We start from the raw sequence: 21,774 nt of genomic DNA on the forward strand, positions 1-21,774 counted from the left end.
ACAGCCCTTCTGGTCTGGAGGGTTAAGGCCAAGAGCAGATACACCATCTCTAGTGAGAGCCTTGAAAGATGGGTAGATTTTTTATTTTTAATCAGGGATGATGGAGTTGGAGAATGGGAAGATGGGAAAGGTGAATATTGGAGGTCAGGACAAAAGCACATGCAGCACAGGTGATGAAGGTGTGGGAAAGGCAGGTATCCTTATTGGATTCGTATGACAATCTCTTATCACCATGAAGCAACAAATAACATGGAGCAAGTGACACCTCATACATGGAGGGAGCAAGACAAGGACCGATCCTAGGAAGAGAAACCTGAGCTATCAGTGTAAGGAATAATGTCCGTGGGTGAGCAGAGTGAAGTAAACAGAGCAGGAGGTCTGGGGAGCTGGTCCAGTTTCATGGTTTATCATCCCTAAATATCATTATCAGGACAGAAACAGTTTCTTCAATGAATAAATTGCAACAACAATAAAAAGATATGGAGGGATTATCTACTGATAAAAAGAGACCTAAAGAACATATCAGTTTATTATAATATGTGGATTTTATTTGAACTGTGATTCAAACTCAAAAAATACGACGTTTATGAAAATTGAGTACCAAGTATTTGAAGTTGCTAAGAAATTACATAATGTTTTAGGTACTGATTGCGGTTATATTTTTTAATGGGCTCCTTATCTTTTGGAGGTATATTCTGAAATATTTATGACTGATACTGGGATTGGTGTCTGGGATGACATTATAATGTCTGGGATTTCCTTCAAAAAAAAAAATACAGGGAGTAGAGGAAAGGTAGGGATAAGTTGATAATTGTTGTGCGTTGGTGTTGAAGATTCACCATACTATTCTGCTTGGCTTTGTATATGTTTGAAATTTGAAACTTATCATAATAATAAGTGTAGAATGAACTGTATCACAGTACGGAATCGAGGATTGAATTGCCCTCGGGGAAGCGCCACTCACCGAGAGTGGTAAGCCCCACCAACTCCTCTCAAGGTGCCCAGATGTTTGTGTCTCTCTTTGGGAATTCCTTGGCAATTCGCACACTATAAGTCGCTCTCTCTGTTCTTACTCAGACTCCAGAGACTGCTCTAAGTCTCCAGAACTGACCCACCACTTTCAGACCTCGACCGGCGGCAGCCCGGGTTCCTCCCCTACGTCCCAGGCGAGTTTGGTCGCGTCCGGCCGCGACCCCGGGAGCGTCCGCGTCGTCATGGCGACGCCCTGGGAAGGTGGCTGCGCCCGCGGATTCCAGCCCGGGAACCCGCTCTGGGGTGAGCGGCCTGGGACCTAAGGCTGGGGCGGGGCGGGGTCGGGGGCGAGCGAATTGAACCCCGGGAGGGTGTCCAGCCGCAAGTCAACTTGGGCGGGGGCGGAGGAGAGGTAGGGCCCAAGGGGTGAAATAAGGATAAGGGTGGCGCCTGGGTCAGGGGTAGACCGTGCTCTGGGCAGGGGCTGGAGTAAAGGGGCGCTGAGGGGAGCAGGCCTTTGGCAGGGATGAAAGGGACTGCTCCGCAGAGCTTGGGGCCCGAAACCAAGGTTGCCTGGGGAGGGAGTGGGGAGGACGTACGAAGGGGGACAGTTCACCTTGGAGGTGAGGGACCTAAGATAGGAGTCGGGTGACAACCGTTTGGCTATTGTGCCGCCCTGAAGTAGAGGCAGGGAATTTGAAGGAAGAGGGCTGGAGAGTGAACCGGGGTAGATGTTGAACGGTTGGAAGGGAAGGAGGGCTGGAGGAAAGTTGGAGGAAGCGAGGCTGAAGGAGCGATTGGCGGGAGAGATGGAGGCTGTTCTGAGGAGTGGGCACCCTCAGCCATGCCAGTGAAGGGGGATGGGCCGTGAGGGGAAAGGAGAAACTTGTTTCAGAAAGTGATTATTAAACATTTCTTCGGTATGGTCAGTGTATTTTGCTTGATATTGTAGTCTTTAAGGAATCTAAAACTATGAGCCTTCACACACACACAAAAAGGCACATAAAAATCCACATATGATTTTACATCCAATTTCAGGGGCTTCACTGAGCAGCCCCCAAGTTTAGAGACTTAGCTGTGGAAGATACAGACATGTGGGATTTGTAAAGTGTCACCACAAGGCAATACGTGATTAACACCAGAGGAGCAGTAAAGGCAGTAATTGCTAAAGAACGTCGAAGGGCAGGATCAGACTCCCAAGGCAAATCTGCCAAAAGGTGTGACATGAGCTGGGATCCGGTGTCCTAGAACGGAGCTCCTAGGAAGGCGCCCAGTGGCGGGGGAGGAGGTCTGTGGCTTTCCACATCCTCTCCCCACAGAGGGGCTCAGGAAGATGACTCATTATGCCAGTATCTCCCAGTGTTAAAGGGTTTCATGGTCACATTCATCTAAGAAACTGAATCGGAGAAATCTCAAAAAGAAGAGTCCTGTTTGGGACTTCCCTGGTGATCCAGGGCTTAAGAGTCTGCTTTCCAAGGCAGGGGATTTGGGTTTGATCTCTTATCAGAGAACTAAGACCCCATATGCCACAGGGCAACCAAGCCCAGGTGCAGTAACTGGAGAAGCCTTCGAGCCACAGTGAAGACCCAGCACAAGCAAATTTGGAAAGAAAAAAAAGAGAGTCCTGTTTAACTGCTGACTTCAACATTTTGCAAACTTTACTGGCCACGAGAGCCTCAGAAAGCATCAGGACTACATTTTGAGAAAAGCTTTTAAGGATAATTAAGGACCACAGAAGAGTTTTGAGCTGTGACACCGAAACAGAGCAGGACCCTATATCCTTCCTTCCATGTCCTCAGCCTGCCTTTTGTCTATGGGAAAACTTAGCCAAAGAATAAGTTCAATCAGAGAAGTGAGAAAACGCAAAAGTAGAGAAAAGCAGTTAAATAGGACATAATAATAATAGTTTAGTCCATAAGCAAAGTCAAGGACCTTTAGTTCCTTCTCAAGGGCTATAGGTAATCTGAGCCATATCCTTGGCGCTGTCTTATAGAGACTGAAACCACCACCGGGGAGAAGTTAACTACATGATGACCAGGCTGTAGCTATGACATTTGTTGTTCAGTTGCTAAGTCATGTCCAGCTCTTTGTGACCCCGTGGACTGTAGCATACCAGGCTTCCCTGTCTTTCACTATCTCCCAGAGTTTCCTCAAACTCGTATCCATTGAGTCGATGATGCCATCCAACCATCTCATCCTCTATCACCCTCTTCTCTTCCTGCCCTCAATCTTTCCCAGCATCAGGATCTTTTCCAGTGAGTCGGCTCTTTGCATCAGGTGGCCAAAGTATTGGAGCTTCAGCTTCGGCATCAGTCCTTCCAATGAATATTCAGGCTTGATTTCCTTTGGGATTCATTGGTTTGATCTCTTTGCTGTCCAGGGGACTCTCAAGAGTCTTCTCCAGCACCACAATTCAAAAGCATCAATTCTTCACCGCTCAGCCTTCTTTATGGTTCAACTTTCACATCCATACATGACTATGACATAAGCTGCCACCTCCAAAGAAGTGGCCTCAAAAAAAGTGAACAAGTCTACTAGAACTAAAGATTAACTGTTACTTAAAACAATCAAGATGACACTGGTCAGATTACTGCATGACTGATTTCAAGATGACTGTTAGAGCTGGCTGTGCTGTTTCTGTATGTAGCCCCCTTCCTTTGTCTATAAAAGCTCTTGTCCATTGGTTGTCAGTTGTGGGGGGTGGTAAGTCATACTTTCGACAGAAGTCCACTGCCCCGTGCTTGCTGGCATCCAAAATAAAGCAAACTTTCTTTTCCACCAGCCTTGCCTCTTTATTGGCTTTTGAATAGTGAACAGCTGGACCCGACTTTTGGTTACAACATGGCGTTGGGGTTGATGTGTGACGCAAGATGAACAGGACAACCTGTGTGGGCACAGAGTGAGAGGTGGGGAAGGCCTGAGCCACAGCAAACCACATGGTGACAAGAGGTACATTTGTCAGTGGTGTGTGGTTGTCTGTGGTTGATTATACTACTCCTGTTTTCTTCCCAGGAAAGGACCTTTGGCTTTAAAAAGAAGACTCCATTTTTCATGATAAAATGGCAGCGGTGAAAACCCCCAGCAGAGAAGTAAAGAATGCTGAAGAACCATTTCAAAATGTGTCACCCCTCCTTTTAAGGAACCTAGTGGAGGAACCCAAGAGACCAAAAGAAGTACCCAATCATCTCCTAGAGTCAAGTAAGTGGTTAGAAAACCGGTTTGCTTTACAACTCAGGTCTTCCCAGAGGATCCAAAGTCCAGAAAGCATAATGGAATTTTGGGTGCTGATTTATCTATATTGTTTTACAGGCTTGTGATAGTTTTTATTATTATGAACAATGATTCTATTTAGATCCATTCGCTTAACTGGTAGACTTTTGTGGTGAAAATTAATCGCCAAGTTCCTATCCCCACCCTGTTTGAATGTTCTGAGGGGATCCTCTCGTATAAAGAATCAAGTTCCTTTGCTCGTCATTTGGCCCCCTTTGCCTGGATCTGAAACTGTCCACTCTCACTCCTCCCGTCCCCCACTTCCAGCCACACCTGTTACTCCTGTTCCTTCAAGACCACTTGGGTTTATACCTTCTTGCCTTTTTCTGTGCACATCCTTAGCCTAGAAAGCCTGGTAAATCCCATAGCTATTGTGTAGAAGGCTAATCATTTTGCCTGTATTCTCACTGAATCCATCTTAACATCACAATACTATTTCCATTTTACTCTTGGGGAAGCTGAGACTCCAAAAGCTCAAGTGAATTCACCAGGGTGACTCAGCTGAGTCGGGGGTTGGTGCTCAGCTGTAGCCACCCAGTGTCCAGATCTCTATGTCTCAAGCAGCTTGATTCCTGCTCACCATTCAAGGCCCATCGCAAATGAGGGACATGCAGCATTTGGTGTGGCTCTGTTGTTACTTTAGAACACATTGAATTCAAGTCAGTATACTTGACTGTTTTGGGGTATTAACAGGGCAATGCCCATTTTACATCTGTATTGTGGCCCTAAAAACAAAACTCTCAGCATTAAAAAAAATTACCAAGTAATGTTCATTTTAATATTTAAAAATTGGACTTCCCGGTGGTCCAGTTGCTAAGACTCTGTGCTCTCAGTGCAGGGGGCCCAGGTTTGATCCCTGGTCAAGGAGCTAGATCCCACATGCTGCAACTAAGCCCTGGCACGGCCAAATAAATAAAAATAAATATTTAAAAATTACTTAAAAATTTACCAGACAACCCTGTCACAGTCCCCCGAGACACCATCCTCACCCTAGTCTAGCCCTTCAGTTTGGCCCAAAGCTGACGACAGTGACTGCTCATCGCTGGAGGAACAAAAACACCAAACATTTCACACCCACTTTAGTGGAATACAAAGTCACAGAGAGTGGAGGCTGGGGTCAGGGTATCTGTGACTCATGAGGTTTGGGTACAGCCGAAGGGGAAAGGCTGTCATTTGTGAGAAACTAGACAGTGCATTCACTTCAAAGGAGGCAGTTTGCTGGTCAGAATCAGGCCTGGGCTTGATTTTTACAAAATGGAAACAACGGAGGATTATAAACAAATGCCAGGCATGAAGCACGGCAGAGCTGGGGCAAGTTTTGAAGACACTCACATGTCAAGAGCAAATTGAGTCATTACCATCCAGAGTGATAATTATTCAGAACCTTAGGATTACTCTGTATCACACTATAATTCAGTTCAGAGGAAAGCAAATAGTAACAGTTGAATACACAGCAATAAAATGAAACACTTGGTGTTTGCATTCTTTGAAGTGGATGTGCGTTACATAACAATCACAGTATTATATACAGTGTGTGTCCTTTACAGGCTTGTTTTATTATGAAGACTTGTACAAAATGTGTACAGAGCAAGTTATTTTAATAGATAATAAAAAACAAATGTGAATTTGTCTCATGATGGTAATATCTCCCAAGCAAAATGTTAAAACAGTGGGAGAAGCAGTCCAGTTCATGTGGAACATCATTAATTGTTGACAGCTGTATCCTCTGTCTGAAACTTCATGTGCATAAAATATCCTAAGTTAAAGGGAGTCCTTGTTGATAGGATCTTCTTTCACTTAATATTTTTTTTTGTCTCATCTCGTGGTATACTTATCTGCATTGTTTTTACAGAGGTTTATGCGAATCTTCTGAATAATAAGGTCATACAGGCAAAACCTGGCATATTACATTTTGGAGGCTATCAAGTAGAAAAACAACACCAGCAGATATTGGTAGGTACTTTTTTTTTAATTAAAAAATTTCACTGAAGTATAGTTGATTAACAGTATTGTGTTAGTTTTAAGTATATAGCAAAGTGTTTCAATTATACCTATATATGTGCGTCCTTAGTCACTCAGTCATGTCGGACTCTTTACAACCCCATGGACTGTAGCCTGCCAGGCTTCTCTGGTCATGGGATTCTCCAGGCAAGAATACTGGAATGGGTAGCCATTTCCTTCTCCAAGGGATCTTCCCAAGCCAGGGATCAAATCCAGATCTCCTACATTGCAGGTGGATTCTTTATCATCTGAGCCACCAGGGAAGCCCCATACATACATATATACATTCTTTTTATATTCTTTTCCATTATGGTTTGTCACAGAATATTGAATATAGTTCTTTGTGTTCTATAGTAGGACCTTGTTGTGTATCCATTTTATGTGTAATAGTTTGCATCTGCTAATCCCAAATTTCCAATCCTTCCCTCCCCAACCCCTGTGTAGATAGTGGGATAATTAGCCCTCTTTAAGTGGGATAATTATAATAATGAAATGACATGAATGTTCTCATTTTATTACTCATTTATCTAAAGAGCAGCACAATCAACAGAAGGGAAGATATAAATTTGACCAGAAAAGGCAGTAGTTCTAGGATGAGAAATTTTAAAGTTGCATCAGTTTCCTTGGACAGGTTTCCTCCCTCTGCCAAAGGCACCTCCCAACACTCTTTCCAAACTGGTGCTGTTTCTGAGGGATCCTTGAGGGCCAGAAACTATGCTTTGTGTCCCACATGTTTCAGTTTAGTCCTTAGACCAGCTTTGTGGTGGTCATCTCTGTAGAGATGAGGAAACCGTGATTCAGTAAGGTTAAAGACTCACCTCAAGATCACAGGGATGGGACAGACTCACTCTCAGGCTGCCTTCCTCCCAACCAGTGCACTCTTGCTCCAGCCAACAGCACCAGCGGGAGAGATGTCCCTTTCTTAGGAGGGTCCAGCGAGGGTTCCGTTCCACCTTCTTGGGTCAGATGACCAGGCCTACATCAGTCATTGTGGCCAGAGCCTCCAGCTAGAGCTGGGACGGCAGCTCCACCGACTTCCACAGAAGGGACGGGTGAAGGCTGCCCTGCAGAGTGGCTGCAGCTGTGGGGACAGCAGTCTACCACAGAGGTCCCAGCCTTGCTGGGTCCCCTTTTTTGAGATACCCCAACTGGGGAGGGCTCGTTGACCACAGGACTCCTAACCCACCACTAAAAGGAACCTGACCATTTAAACCTGCTCCACAATCTCGGTGACCCCTACTGTGATCCCCCAAAGTCACACTGAATAGGATGTTAGAACTACTCCAGCTGGTCGAGGGACTGAGCCAGGCCAGCCTCTGGGCATGTGTTGGAGTGGAGTTGATGGATGTGGGGTGTCTCACACAGGCCCTGAGACCCTGGCTTGTGTGTGATGTACCCTCCCACTATAAGACTCTGCATTTAGATACAGTGCATTCTTCTTCAGATTCTTTTCCCATATAGGTTATTATAGAATATTGAGTACAGCTCCCTGTGCTATACAGTAGGTCTTTTTGATTATCTGTTTCATATATAGTGATGAGTTGGAAAACTCAGCAGTGGCCACAGGACTGGAAAAGGTCAGTTTTCATTCCAATCCCAAAGAAAGGCAATGCCAAAGAATGCTCAAACTACCGCACAATTGCACTCATCTCACACGCTAGTAAAGTAATGCTCAAAATTCTCCAAGCCAGGCTTCAGCAATATGTGAACCGTGAACTTCCTGATGTTCAAGCTGGTTTTAGAAAAGGCAGAGGAACCAGAGATCAAATTGCCAACATCTGCTGGATCATGGAAAAAGCAAGAGAGTTCCAGAAAAACATCTATTTCTGCTTTACTGACTATGCCAAAGCCTTTGACTGTGTGGATCACAATAAACTGTGGAAAATTCTGAAAGAGATGGGAATACCAGACCACTTGACCTGCCTCTTGAGAAATCTGTATGCAGGTCAGGAAGCAACAGTTAGAACTGGACATGGAACAACAGACTGGTTCCAAATAGGAAAAGGAGTACGTCGAGGCTGTGTATTGTCACCCTGCTTATTTAACTTCTATGCAGAGTACATCATGAGAAACACTGGACTGGAAGAAGCACAAGCTGGAATCAAGATTGCCTGGAGAAATATCAATAACCTCAGATATGCAGATGACACCACCCTTATGGCAGAAAGTGAAAAGGAACTCAAAAGCCTCTTGATGAAAGTGAAAGAGGAGAGTGAAAAAGTTGGCTTAAAGCTCAACATTCAGAAAACTAAGATCACGGCATCCGGTCCCATCACTTCATGGGAAATAGATGGGGAAACAGTGGAAACAGTGTCAGACTTTATTTTTTTGGGCTCCAAAATCACTGCAGATGGTGACTGCAGCCATGAAATTAAAAGACACTTACTCCTTGGAAGGAAAGTTATGACCAACCTAGATAGCATATTGAAAAGCAGAGACATTACTTTGCCAACAAAGGTTCATCTAGTCAAGGCTATGGTTTTTCCTGTGGTCATATATGGATGTGAGAGTTGGACTGTGAAGAAGGCTGAGCGCCAAAGAATTGATGCTTTTGAACTATGATGTTGGAGAAGACCCTTGAGAGTCCCTTGGACTGCAAGGAGATCCAACCAGTCCATTCTGAAGGAGATCAGCCCTGGGATTTCTTTGGAAGGAATGATGCTAAAGCTGAAACTCCAATACTTTGGCCACCTCATGCGAAGAGTTGTCTCATTGGAAAAGACTCTGATGCTGGGAGGGATTGGGGGCAGGAGGAGAAGGGGACGACAGAGGATGAGATGGCTGGATGGCATCACTGACTCGATGGACGTGAGTCTGAGTGAACTCCTGGAGCTGGTGCTGGACAGGGAGGCCTGGTGTGCTGCATTTCACTGGGTCGCAAAGAGTCGGACACGACTAAGCGACTGAACTGAACTGATATGTTAATCCCAAACGCCTTATTTATCCCAGCCCCCGAAACTGTGTCTTAAAGTGGATCATTTCAAGACAGAATTCCGACTATCATATTAGACTCATTCTCTGAGTGGGGAGACTCGTTGCAGGAAACTGACAGATGGTAAAAACTGTCAGAAAGCAAGGCCCGGCCAACAGACAATGCAGCTTCCTTGAGTCCTTACACATTGAAGAGGGAGGAGAGAGAAGGGATCAGCAGAGGAAGCTGTTAGGGGCCGAGTACTTCCTCTTAGGAAAAGAGTCAGGATTTAAAACTGTGATTAGGAACTTTACCCCTCAGTCTGCAAGGACACATTTCTTAGAACATAGCATCAAAGACCAAGGTTAATCATTCATTTTGGAACTTGCATTTCCTGGTTATTAGGTTTGGTGTCTAGATGCTGGTGGTTGTTTAGTCGTGTTCAACTCTTGCGACCCCCTGGACAGTAGCCCACCAGGCTCTTCCACGGGAGGAGTCCATGGGATGTTCCAGGCAAGAATACTGGAGTGGGTAGCTATTTCTTTCTCCAGGGAAAATACTCGACCCCAGGATCGAACCCATATTTCCTGCATTGGCAGGCAGGTTCTTTACCACTGAGCCACCAGGGAAGCCCCTAAATGATGATAGAATGGATCTAAAATAATTATTGTTTGCAATGAGTGAACAATGAACTTCCTGTTCCCAACCCTCTTCACTCTCCTCATTACTTTACTCACCCCACCTCCACCCTAAGCAGCCAGATCCTCATTCTATTGTTATAGATTTGCCTGTTTGAACATTTCACATAAATAGAATCACACAACATGTGGTCTTTTGCAACTGGCTTCTTTCATTCAGCATGTTTCCCAGGCTCGTTGAATTTGTAGCATGAATAGGTACTTCATTGCTTTTTATGGGCAAATAATGTTCTGTTGTATGGTTATATCACTTAAAAGAATTTTTTTTTATTTTTATTGACATATAATTGATTTAAAATGCTATATTAGTTTCAAATGTACAGCAAAGTGATTCAATTGTATGTGTATATTTTTATATGTTAATATAAAGATGTATATTCTTCATTTACATTCTCTTCCATTATAGGTTATTACAAGATACTGAGTATATTCCCCTGTGCCATACAGTAGGTCCATGTTGGTTATCTATGTTATACACAGGGGTAACACTTTTATACACTTTTATGTGTATATTTTAATATATACTTTTATGTATATCTTTTAATCCCAAATGTTTAATTTATCTCTCCCTGCTTTTTCTCTTTGGTAAACATGAGTTTGTTTTCTGTGTCTGTGAGTCTATTTCTGTTTTGTAAATAAGCTCACTTGTGTCATACTTTAGATTCCACATAAAAATGATATCATATGATATTGAGTTGGCCAAAAAGTTCGTTTGAATTTTTCAGAATTCATTATGGAAGAACTTGGATGAACTTATGGCCAACCCAATATTTGTCTTTCTTTGTTTGGCTTTCTTCACTCGGTATGATGATTTCTAGGTCCATCCATGTTGCTGCAAATGGCATTGTTTCAGAATGCCATCTTTTATATGGCATTATTTATATGGCATTAATGCTCTTTTATAACTGAGAAATACTCCATTGTGTAGATGTACCACATCTTTATCCAGTCCTCTGTCAGTAGAAGGTTACTTCCACATTACTTTTTGTTGTTGTTCAGTCACTCAGTCGTGCCCGACTCTGCGACCCCCTGGACGGCAGCATGCCAGGCTTCCCTGTCCTTCACCATCTTCTGGAGCTTTGTCAAACTCATGTCCATTGAGTCACTGATGCCATCCAACCATATCATCCTCTGTTGTCACCTCCTCCTGCCTTCAATCTTTCCCAGCATCAGGGTCTTTTCTAGTGAGTCAGATCTTTGCATCAGGTGGACGAAGTATTGGAGCTTCAGCTTCAGCATTAGTCCTTCCAATGAATATCCAGGACTGATTTCCTTTAGGATTGACTGGTTTGATTTCCTTGCATTCTAAAGGACTCTCAAGAGTCTTCTCCAGCACCACAGTTCAAAAGCATCAATTCTTTGGCACTCAGCCTTCTTTAATGGTCCAACTCTCATATCCATACATGACTACTGGAAAATCCATAGTTTTGGCTAGATGGCAAAGTAGTAGACCTTTGTCGGCAAAGTATTGTCTCTGCTTTTTAATATGCTCTCTAGATTGGTCATAGCTTTTCTTCCAAGGAGCAGGCGTCTTTTAATTTCATGGCTGCAGTCACCATCTGCAGTGATTTTGGAGCCCAAGAAAATAAAGTCTCTCAATGTTTTCAATGTTTCCCCATCTATTTGCCATGAAGTGAAGACTCTTGAGAGTCCTTTGGACTGCAAGGAGATCCAGCCAGTCCATTCTGAAGGAGATCGGCCCTGGGATTTCTTTGGAAGGAATGATGCTAAAGCTGAAATTCCAGTACTTTGGCCACCTCATGCGAAGAGTTGTCTCATTGGAAAAGACTCTGATGCTGGGAGGGATTGGGGGCAGGAGGAAAAGGGGACAACAGAGGATGAGATGCCTGGATGGCATCACTGACTCTATGGACGTGAGTCTGAGTGAACTCCGGGAGTTGGTGATGGACAGGGAGGCCTGGAGTGCTGCGATTCATGGGGTCACAAAGAGTCGGACACGACTGAGCGACTGAACTGAACTGAACTAATGGGATCAGATGCCATGATCTTCGTTGTTTGAATGCTGAGTTTTAAGCCAGCTTTTTCACTTTCCTCTTTCACTGTCATCAAGAGTCTCTCTAGTCCCTCTTCACTTTCTGCCATAAGGGTGGTGTCATCTGCATATCTGAGGTTGTTGGTACTTCTCCCAGCAATCTTGATTCCAGCTTGTGCTTCATCCAGCCTGGCATTTTGCATGTTGTAATCTGCATATAAGTTAAATAACAAGGGTGACAATATACAGCCTTGATGTACTCCTTTCCCAATCTAGAACCAGTCCATTGTTCCATGTCCAGTTCTAACTGATGCTTCTTGACCTGCATACAGATTTCTCAGGAGACAGGTAAGGTGGTCTGGTATTCTCATCTCTTGAAGACTATTCCAGTTTGTTGTAATCCACATAGTCAAAGGCTTTAGCGTAGTCAGTGAAGCAGAAGTAGATGTTTTTCTGGAATTCTCTTTCTTTGATCCAAATTTCTTGCTATGATCTAAATATCTATGCTCCAGTGGATGTTGGCAATTTGATCTCTGGTTCCTCTGCCTTTTCTAAATCCAGCTTGAACATCTGGAAGTTCTTGGTTCATGTACTGTTGAAGCCTGGCTTAGAGAATTTTGAGCATTACTTTGCTAGCATGTGCTGCTGCTTCTGCTAAGTCGCTTCAGTTGTGTCTGACTCTGTGCGACCCCATAGACAGCAGCCCACCAGGCTCCTCCGTCCCTGGGATTCTCCAGGCAAGAATACTGGAGTGGGTTGCCATTTCCTTCTCCAATGCATGAAAGTGAAAAGTGAAAGTGAAGTCACTCAGTTGTGTTCGACTCTTAGCGACCCCATGGACTGCAGCCTACCAGGCTCCTCCATCCATGGGATTTTCCAGGCAAGAGTACTGGAGTGGGTTGCCATTGCCTTCTCCGTGCTAGCATGTGAGATGAGTCCAATTGTGTGGTAGTTTGAACATTCTTTGGCATTGCCTTTCTTTGGGATTGGGATGGAAACTGACTTCTTTCAGTCCTCTGGCCACTGATGAGTATTCCAAATTTGCCAGTATATTGAGTGCAGCACTTTAACAACATCATCTTTTAGGATTTGAAATAGCTCAGCTGAAATTCCATCACCTCCACGAGCTTTGTTCACCATGATGCTTTCTAAGGCCCACTTGACTTTGCATTCCAGGATGTCTGGCTCTGAGATAGGAGAGTGATCACACCATCATGGCTATCTGGGTCATTAAGATCTTTTTTGTATAGTTCTTCTTGTATTTTTGCCACCTCTTCTTAATATCTTCTGCTTTTGTTAGATCCATAGCATTTCTCTCCTTTATTGTGCCAATCTTTGCATGAAATGTTCCCTTGGTATCTCTAATTTTTTTTTAAGAGATCTCTAGTCTTTCCCATTCTGTTGTTTTCCTCTATTTTTTGCATTGATCACTTAGGAAGGCTATCTTACCTCTCCTTGCTATTCTTTGAAACTCTGCATTCAGATGAATATATCTTTCCTTTTCTCCTTTGCCTTTCACTTCTCTTCTTTTCTCAGCTATTTGTAAGGCCTCCTCAGGCACCCGTTTGCCTTTTTTCATTTCTTTTTCTTGGGGATAGTTTTGATCACCGCCTTCCATACAGTGTCATGAACCTCCATCCATAGTTCTTCAGGCATTCTGTGTATCAGATGAAATCCCTTGAATCTGTTTCTTACTTCCACTGTATAATCGTTAAGGGATTTGATTTAGGTCATACCTGAATGGCCTAGAGGTTTTCCCTACTTTCTTCAATTTAAGTCTGAATGTGGCAATAAGGAATTCACGATCTGAGCCGCAGTCGGCTCCCAGTCTGGTTTTTGCTGACTGTGTAGAGCTTCTCTACTGTAGATAGTGCTGCTGTGAGCATTGGGTACATGCATCTTTTGAATTGTGGTTTCTCTGGGTATATCCACAAGAATGGGATTGCAGGATCATATGGTAGCTCTATTTTTAGTTTTTTTAAGGAAACTTCACACCATTCACATTTTCCCTGTTCCATAAGTTGATGGACATTTGGATTTTATCTTTGGGGCTATTAGGAATAATGTCATCATGGACCTTTGTGTACATGTTTTTGTGTGGATATATTTTCATTTCTCTTGGACATGTATTAAGAAGTGGAATTAGGTTGTATGGTATGTTAGTTTTCTGTGGCTGCCTTACAAATTACCACAAATTTAGGGGCTTAGAAAACCAGAAACGCATTCTGGAGGCTAGAGGCCAAAATCAAGGTGTCAGCCGGGCCCCGCTCCTTTCATGGTTCTAGGGGGGGCTCTTTCCTCGCTTCTCCCCGGATGTGATAGCATCAGGTGCTCTTTGCCTTGAGGTTTAATGACCCTAAACCTTGGCCTCCATCTTCTCCTGGCTTCTCCTCCGACTTCCTTTGTCTTCTCTTCTTCTCTCAAAGGAAACTTGTCATTAGACTGAAGGACCAACCGGGTAATCGAGGATGATCTCGTCTCAAGGTCCTTAACTTAATAGCACCTGCAATCACTGTTTTCCCAAATAAAGTCACATTCACATGTTCCAGTTGTTGGGGTGTGGCTAGGTCTTTTTGAGTTCACCACTCACTGTTGTTCTATTTGCATTTCCTTAATGACTGATGACATTAGGCATCTTTTCATGAGCTTACTGGTCACAGTACATCAAAGCTTTATGTCAGAGAAGCCATCTGGGATAGCCCAAGCAAAGTGAGAAGTGGGGAGCAGGCACTCGGGGAGTAGAGGGAGACACAGAGGCTCAGGGGGCAAGCATGTGGCATGTTTGGTGTCCGGTCTACAGTCTGCTTTACCTGGATCCTAGGGTTTGGGGAGGGGGTAAAAGCTTCATTCTGCTGAAGAACATCCATCTCTGTCTTATGTACAACACAATACCTATCACACAGAACATACTCAGTAAACACTTGTCAAGATATTGAACTCACTTTATTGGAAGAGAGTGACTTGGCAGCGTCTCACTAGTTCCAAGTAAATACAAGGTAAAGTCTGAATAATCACACTGCTTCTATCAGACATTAAAACAAACATACAAAAGGACAAAATTATTTCATCTTAATAATATTCTGGGAGACCCAGCCTCCTACTTCTATCAGCAAAGTTAAGCAGAAGCCTAAGGCAGTTACCTTGAGATTCTTGCCAAACAAGGGGGGAAGTTCAACCCTGCACCTTATCTTGGTTTTGTTACAGGAAATGGTACAAATTGCCCAAGAATGGAATGATTGAATGTGTGTTTAAAACCACAGTAAATTGTTCATTAACATTTGAGATTGATCCAGATCTGGTTAAAGGCTTTAAAACCTTTTACTTAGATTCATATCAAAATCAATGTTTTGATTTACTTTAAAAGTTGAAATAATGGTTCCCAGTTTTCTCCAAACCAAGACCTCTTAAGTTCTCTTTCCCTCTGAGGAAAGATTTTTTTTCTGGGAAACTATATTTATTAAGTAAATAATTAATGAATTTTCCCATGAGACAATCAGTGTTACTGTGGCCAGCCCAAAACAAAGTTGTCAGCATACACAGCCTTATCTTATGTAGAATAACAGTCCTTTCCAGCTTTCTGAAATAATTGTATTAGTTTTCAACTCCATGTTGCTGCCTTCAGAGACCCCTCTGCCCCAGGATCTTACTTCTCAAACTAGGGCCACATATCTCAATGGCTTCAAGTCAGTGTGTGAGGGTCAGGACCTGAAGCTACAGTGTTAACACAGTTTATCTTTCTGGAGCATCAGTTTTACTCTCCCATTTTGGAGAAATGCATTATTGAGCAAAATTTTAGAGTAAAATGCATTATCAATCTGAGGCCACACAAGAAATTCAGGCAAGGCTTTACTGGGGCTCCTGCTGCAGCAGGGTTCCATCCCTGAATGGGGAAGATCCCCTGCAGAAGAGAATGGCTACCCACTCCAGCATTCTTGCCTGGAAAATCCCATGGACAGAGGAGCCTGGTGGGCTACAGTCCATGGGGTCACAAAAGAGTTGGACACGACTGAGCACGCAAGCATGCATGCTGCAGCAGGGGGAGCGAAGACAAGCAACTGGTTCCCCCCGCTCACTCTTCCCCCTCAGAGGGCATGCTGGCTCCTTATATGGGCATGAGGGTAGGGGAGAATCTAGGAGGGCGGGCCTGAGGGACGGCTTGGGTGGTCTGCTCACCCTCTTGGTGGGATGTGTGCAGGGATGTGCTCAGAGCCTGCTTTGCTCTTGATTCTTCAGAAGTGGTCAGGGGCTTCCCAGGTGGCACTAGTGGTAAAGAACCCGCCTGCCAATGCGGGAGACATAAAGTGATGTGAGTTCGATCCCCTGGAGAAGGGCATGGCATCCCACTCCAGTATTCTTGCCTGGAGAATCCCATGGACAGAAGAGCCTGGTGGGCTACAGTCCATGGGGTCCCAGAGAGTCGGACACAACTGAAGCGACTTAGCATGCAGGACTGCACTTCAGAAGTAGCAGTTGGGTTTGGGGTTTGTTTTTTTTTTTTTTAATCATTTTGTATCTTTTTGTACATAGTTTGCCCCAACTACACATTCTGGCAAGCTTCCCATGCTCGCAAGCTTCCCATGCTCGCAAGCTTCGGGAGTTGGTGATGGACAGGGAAGCCTGGCATTCTACAGTCCATGGGGTCACAAAGAGTCAAACACAACTGAGCGACTGAACTGAACTGAACTGAACTGAACACATGCTCACAGCTATTTTTTGTTCCTTATAGTTTCTTTGTATTTTGTTGCTCAAGGAGACATTTGTCCAGATTCAGGCACTAGAGCAGAGTCCCAAGTCCCAGATCCCAGCCTGTCTCAAACACTTTAAAGAATTTACAGAGCTGCTTGTGTTTTGCTCCCAGATGTCTGTGGTTAGGTATTTACCTCTGAGAAGCTGTGTCCATGAGGGGAAGGATTAAAAGGACCCCAACTTGGGAGGCTGAAATGTGTTTAGAAAATACCGTAAGTGCTTGGGGCTGAAGATTATAGACCCTAACCCACCAAAGCCAGCGCTTCACTGGAGGCTGGGTTTGCTCTGCCCTGTGGAGGGAATGGGAGGGAGACTGTGAGGAGCGGTGTGTGCATGGGGGAGCTGTGAGCAGTCCTTGCAAAGTCCCTCAGACCCTGGAGTAAAAGCTCTTCAACCTGTGACTGTCTGGTATCCAGTTGCTGGTTCCTTGTTTGTTTGTCATGGGGGCCCATTCTGAAACACTGAAGCAAGGACTGAGTTTCACCTTAGAGTCAACACGGGCCTAAGAAGACACCATATTTCCCTTTTCTTTTTTTAAAACTTTATTTATTTGTTTTATTTTTAGTTGTGCTTTCTTTTTTGTTATTTTTGGTTTTATTTTTATTTTTGGATCTCTGTTGCTGTGTATGGGCTTTCTCCAGTTATGGCAAGCAGGTGCTACTCCGTAGTTGCTTTGCTCAGGCTTCTCATTGCGGTGGCTTCTCCTGTTGTGGAGCACAGGCTCTAGGCACCAGGGCTTCAGAAGTTGCAGCACACAGGCTCAGTGGTCGTGGCTTGTGGGCTCTAGGTGCTTGGGCTCAGTAGTTGTAGCACAGAGGCTTAGTTGCTCCACAGCATGTAGGATCTTCCTGGACCAGGAAATTGGACTCCGTCCCCTGCGCTGACAGGCAGATTCTTATCCACTATACCACAAAGGAAGTCGTTTTTTTTCCCTTTCAATGATGATTATTTTCCCCTCAGTGTTAGTTATAAGTGAAAAGGCAAGAATGCCATTTTATCCCTGAAAGCATATATTTTTTTGACATGAAATCAAACTGACCTGCTGACAAACTATAAAAATAAAAAAAGGTAGGAAATGAAGTTTGGGCACTGAAATGTCCCTGTATGTACCTAGTCTCCTGGAAGGACCACTCTTGGGGTCAGGAGACTCCAGAGCCCACACCTTCACCAAGACTCCTGTGTGCCAGGCTCCTTGGAGGTCAAGAGAGATCTTGGCAGCTTTATTTTTTCCAGGCTTCTCCTGTATTAAAAAGATGTGCCATGTTGCTGCACATGGCAATATATCATTCTTTTTATGGCTAAGTAATATTCCGTTGTCTATACCACACTTTCTTTATCCATTCATCTATTGATGGACACTTAGGTTTGCTGCAACATAGATGGACCAGAGATTGTCATACTAAGTGAAGTAAGTCAGAGAGACAAAAACAGATACTATATGATATCACTTATATGTGGAATCAAAAAAAAAATACTACAAATAAACTTATTTACAAAACAGAAACAGATTCACAGACCAAGAAAACAAACTTATACTTACCAAAGGGGAAAGAGGTGAGGGATAGATTAAGAGTTTGGGATTAACAGACAGACACCATTATATATAAAACAGATAACAGCACTTACTGTATAGCATAGGGAACTATACTTAGTATCTTGTAATAACCTATACTGGGAAAGAATCTGAAACTTGAGTTTGACACTTGAAACTAACACAGTGTTGTAAATCAACTATAGTCAAAAAAAAAAAAAAATGCCAATGGAGTCACTTTAAGAATATTCATAGATGACCAATGAGAACTTTTAACCCACGCAAGCTTTGCTGTCATCTCATCAAGAGATTATATCTTAAGTCTAACTTAGAGACTCAGTGGATTTGAGGCCTTGGACAGTGGGCCATGTGGCACATCCAGCCTCTGGTCTGGACATTGAAAACCAAGGGCCTCTTAACTGTCCTGTTGACCAGGTGAAGGCCAGATCCCAGAACCCAGAGTCCTTGCTCCCCTTTCATGTAGAGAAAGGAAAAACATCTCTACTCAGACACCCACTTAACTTACCAAGCAGGAGAGAACTTAACTTACTCCAGGAGAGAACTCCTGACTTTGTGTTCTGTTTTGTTAGCCCCAGGGATGGATTGAGGGCTGTCCTCTCCACACTCCTTTTCCTGATTTTTTGACTGCCTAAGTGTCACCAGGTCCCCAGGACAAGTGGCATGTAATTAGAGAAACTGAGGGTGAGCAGGTGACTGGCTTCTTAGCTTAGCTGAATTACAGGAGTAAGTTGAGTTCAACAAAACGGTACACACAAGTGACTGGTCAGGATGGGAAGAGGCGAGTGTGCCAGGTCACACAGAGAGGCACCTGGGGTTGCAGCTCTGGAAAAGTCTTAGGCTGGGCTGATTCACATGGGCATATTTCATTATTCTTTCCATGGTATTTGTTGTATCTATTTCATGATTCTTTAAGTGGTATACGATAGATTTTGAATCACTTAAAAAGTTCAAAAGTGCGCCATAGCCAAAACAATCTTCAGTTCAGTTCAGTTCAGTCACTCAGTCATGTCCGACTCTTTGCAACCCCGTGAATTGCAGCACACCAGGCCTCCCTGTCCATCACCAATTCCCGGAGTTCACTCAAACTCATGTCCATCGAGTCAGTGATGCCATCCAGCCATCTCATCCTCTACCATCCCCTTCTCATGCCCCCAATCCCTCCCAGCATCAGAGTCTTTTCCAATGAGTCAGCTCTTCACATCAGGTGGCCAAAGTACTGGAGTTTCAGCTTTAGCATCATTCCTTCCAAAGAACACCCAGGACTGATCTCCTTTAGAATGGACTGGTTGGATCTCCTTGCAGTCCAAGGGACTCTCAAGAGTCTTCTGCAACACCACAGTTCAAAAGCATCAATTCTTTGGCGCTCACCTTTCTTCACAGTCCAACTCTCACATCCATACACGACCACTGGAAAAACCATAACCTTGACTAGATGGACCTTTGTTGGCAGAGTAATGTCTCTGCTTTTGAATATGCTATCTAGGTTGGTCATAACTTTCCTTCCAAGGAGTAAGCGTCTTTTAATTTCATGGCTGCAATCACCATCTGCAGTGATTTTGGAGCCCAGAAAAATAAAGTCTGACACTGTTTCCACTGTTTCCCCATCTATTTCCCAGGAAGTGATGGGACTGGATGCCATGATCTTTGTTTTCTGAATGTTGAGCTTTAAGCCAACTTTTTCACTCTCCTCTTTCACTTTCATCAAGAGGCTTTTTAGTTCCTCTTCAGTTTCTTCCATGAAGGTGGTGTCATCTGCATACCTGAGGTTATTGATATTTCTCCCGGCAATCTTGATTCCAGCTTGTGCTTCTTCCAGCCCAGCATTTCTCATGATGTACTCTGCATATAAGTTAAATAAGCAGGAAGACAATATACAGCCTTCACGTATTCCTTTTCCTATTTGGAACCAGTGTGTTTTTCTATGTCCACTTCTAATTGTTGCCTCCTGACCTGCATATAGGTTTTTCAAGAGGCAGGCCAGGTGGTCTGGTATTCCCATCTCTTTCAGAATTTTCCACAGTTTATTGTGATCCACACAGTCAAAGGCTTTGGCCTAGTCAATAAAGCAGAAATAGATGTTTTTCTGGAACTCTCATGCATTTTCGATGATCCAGCGGATGTTGGCAATCTTAAGAAAGGAAAAACAGAATGGGAAAAATCGGGTTTCCTGACTTCAGACTAAACTACAAAGCTACAGGAATCAAGGCAGTATAGTACTGACACTAAAACAGACACACAAATCAGTGAAACAGGAGAGAAAGCCCAGAAATAAGCCTACACACTTATGGTCAATTAATCTATGACAGAAGAGGCAAGAATATACAACAGAGGAAAAGACAGTGTCTTCAATAAGTGGTGCTAGGAAAACTGGAGAGCTACACTGAAAAGAATGAAAGCAGAACATATACCATATGCAGAAAATACACTCAAAATGGACTAAAGATCTAAATGTAAGACTGGATAGTATAAAAACTCTTAGAGGAAAACATAGGCAGAACATTGTTTGACATAAGTCCCAGCAAGATCTTTCTGGACTCACCTCCTAGAGTAATAATAAAATAATGCCATTTGCGGCAACATGGATGAACTTAGAGAGTATCATGCTAAGTGAAGTAAGACAGATAGAGAGACAAATACCATATGATATCATTTATATATGGACTCTTAAAAAATGATACAAATGAACTTATTTACAAAACAGAAACAGACTCTGAAAACAAATTTATATGGTTATCAAAGGGGAAAGATTGAGGGGAAGGGATAAATTAGGAGTTTGAGATTGACATATATACACTCCTATAAAATATATAATCAACAGAGACTTACTGTAGAGCACAGGAAATGCTTCTCAATGTTCTGTAATAACTTAAATGGAAAAGAAGTCTGAAAAAGAATGGGTATATGTATAACTCAAGAACTTTGTTGTATATGTGAAACTAATAGAACATTATAAATCAACTATTTCAATGTAAAATTAAAAAAAATTTTAAACAATAAAAATAAAAGCACATCATGTCTCCACCTCCCTTTAGAACAAGATGAGGTGTAAATATCTATGCAGATAGATAAAGCAGTGTGTTCATGTGAATGCTTCTTTTTCTCTCCAGCATCTGGTCAATATTTGTGATGAAGACATACATGTTCATGTTTTACCCCCACAAACCAAATACTTTCAGATCAAGTATGTGAAAAAGGTAAGTGTCACTGGTGACCTGTTCTCCCTCGATGTTCACTGTTGGACGTGGCTTTCCGTGTGGTGGGTCTGTCTGGGACGGTATGTAGTGTGTTGTCCCTGCGGTCCTGCTCCTGGTCTCTGGGGTCTCCTGACAAGTGCCCCCTTGCCTTCCAGGAGCACCGCCTTGTCCCTGGCTTGTCTCTCAGGATCACCATTACATTTTCTCCAGATGAGTGGCGATACTATTATGATTGCATCCGTGTTCACTGTAAGGTCAGCTCCTTAAAATTAAATTTTTGGGGAGTGGGATGGTATCAAAACTTATATCTTCAAGAGCAGAAGAAAGAGATGGAATTACAAGTATAAAGTTTCTCAGCCCAATGACTTAGGCAGCGACCTGAATGGCTTGAGGGTCCTTGTCCAGCGATGTGGGTCCCAGCTGGGGAAGCCTCAGGT

The 21,774-nt window shown here is 43.5% G+C and overlaps 1 protein-coding gene across 1 annotated transcript in view; it reads left to right on the forward strand.

The window, feature by feature from the left end:
• The first annotated feature begins 1,164 nt into the window (after window positions 1–1,164).
• Window positions 1,165–21,774, forward strand: part of CFAP221 (cilia and flagella associated protein 221) — a 127,494-nt gene continuing 106,884 nt past the window's right edge. The window contains exons 1-5 of the mRNA XM_055572896.1: window positions 1,165–1,275; window positions 3,985–4,170; window positions 6,095–6,195; window positions 21,251–21,337; window positions 21,493–21,591. Of these exons, the coding sequence (XP_055428871.1) occupies window positions 4,032–4,170; window positions 6,095–6,195; window positions 21,251–21,337; window positions 21,493–21,591 (426 nt within the window). The 5' untranslated portion in view covers window positions 1,165–1,275; window positions 3,985–4,031. The remainder of the gene's footprint in view (window positions 1,276–3,984; window positions 4,171–6,094; window positions 6,196–21,250; window positions 21,338–21,492; window positions 21,592–21,774) is intronic.

This window comes from Bubalus kerabau, chromosome 3, assembly GCF_029407905.1.
Source record: "Bubalus kerabau isolate K-KA32 ecotype Philippines breed swamp buffalo chromosome 3, PCC_UOA_SB_1v2, whole genome shotgun sequence".
Taxonomy (NCBI): Eukaryota; Metazoa; Chordata; class Mammalia; order Artiodactyla; family Bovidae; genus Bubalus; species Bubalus kerabau.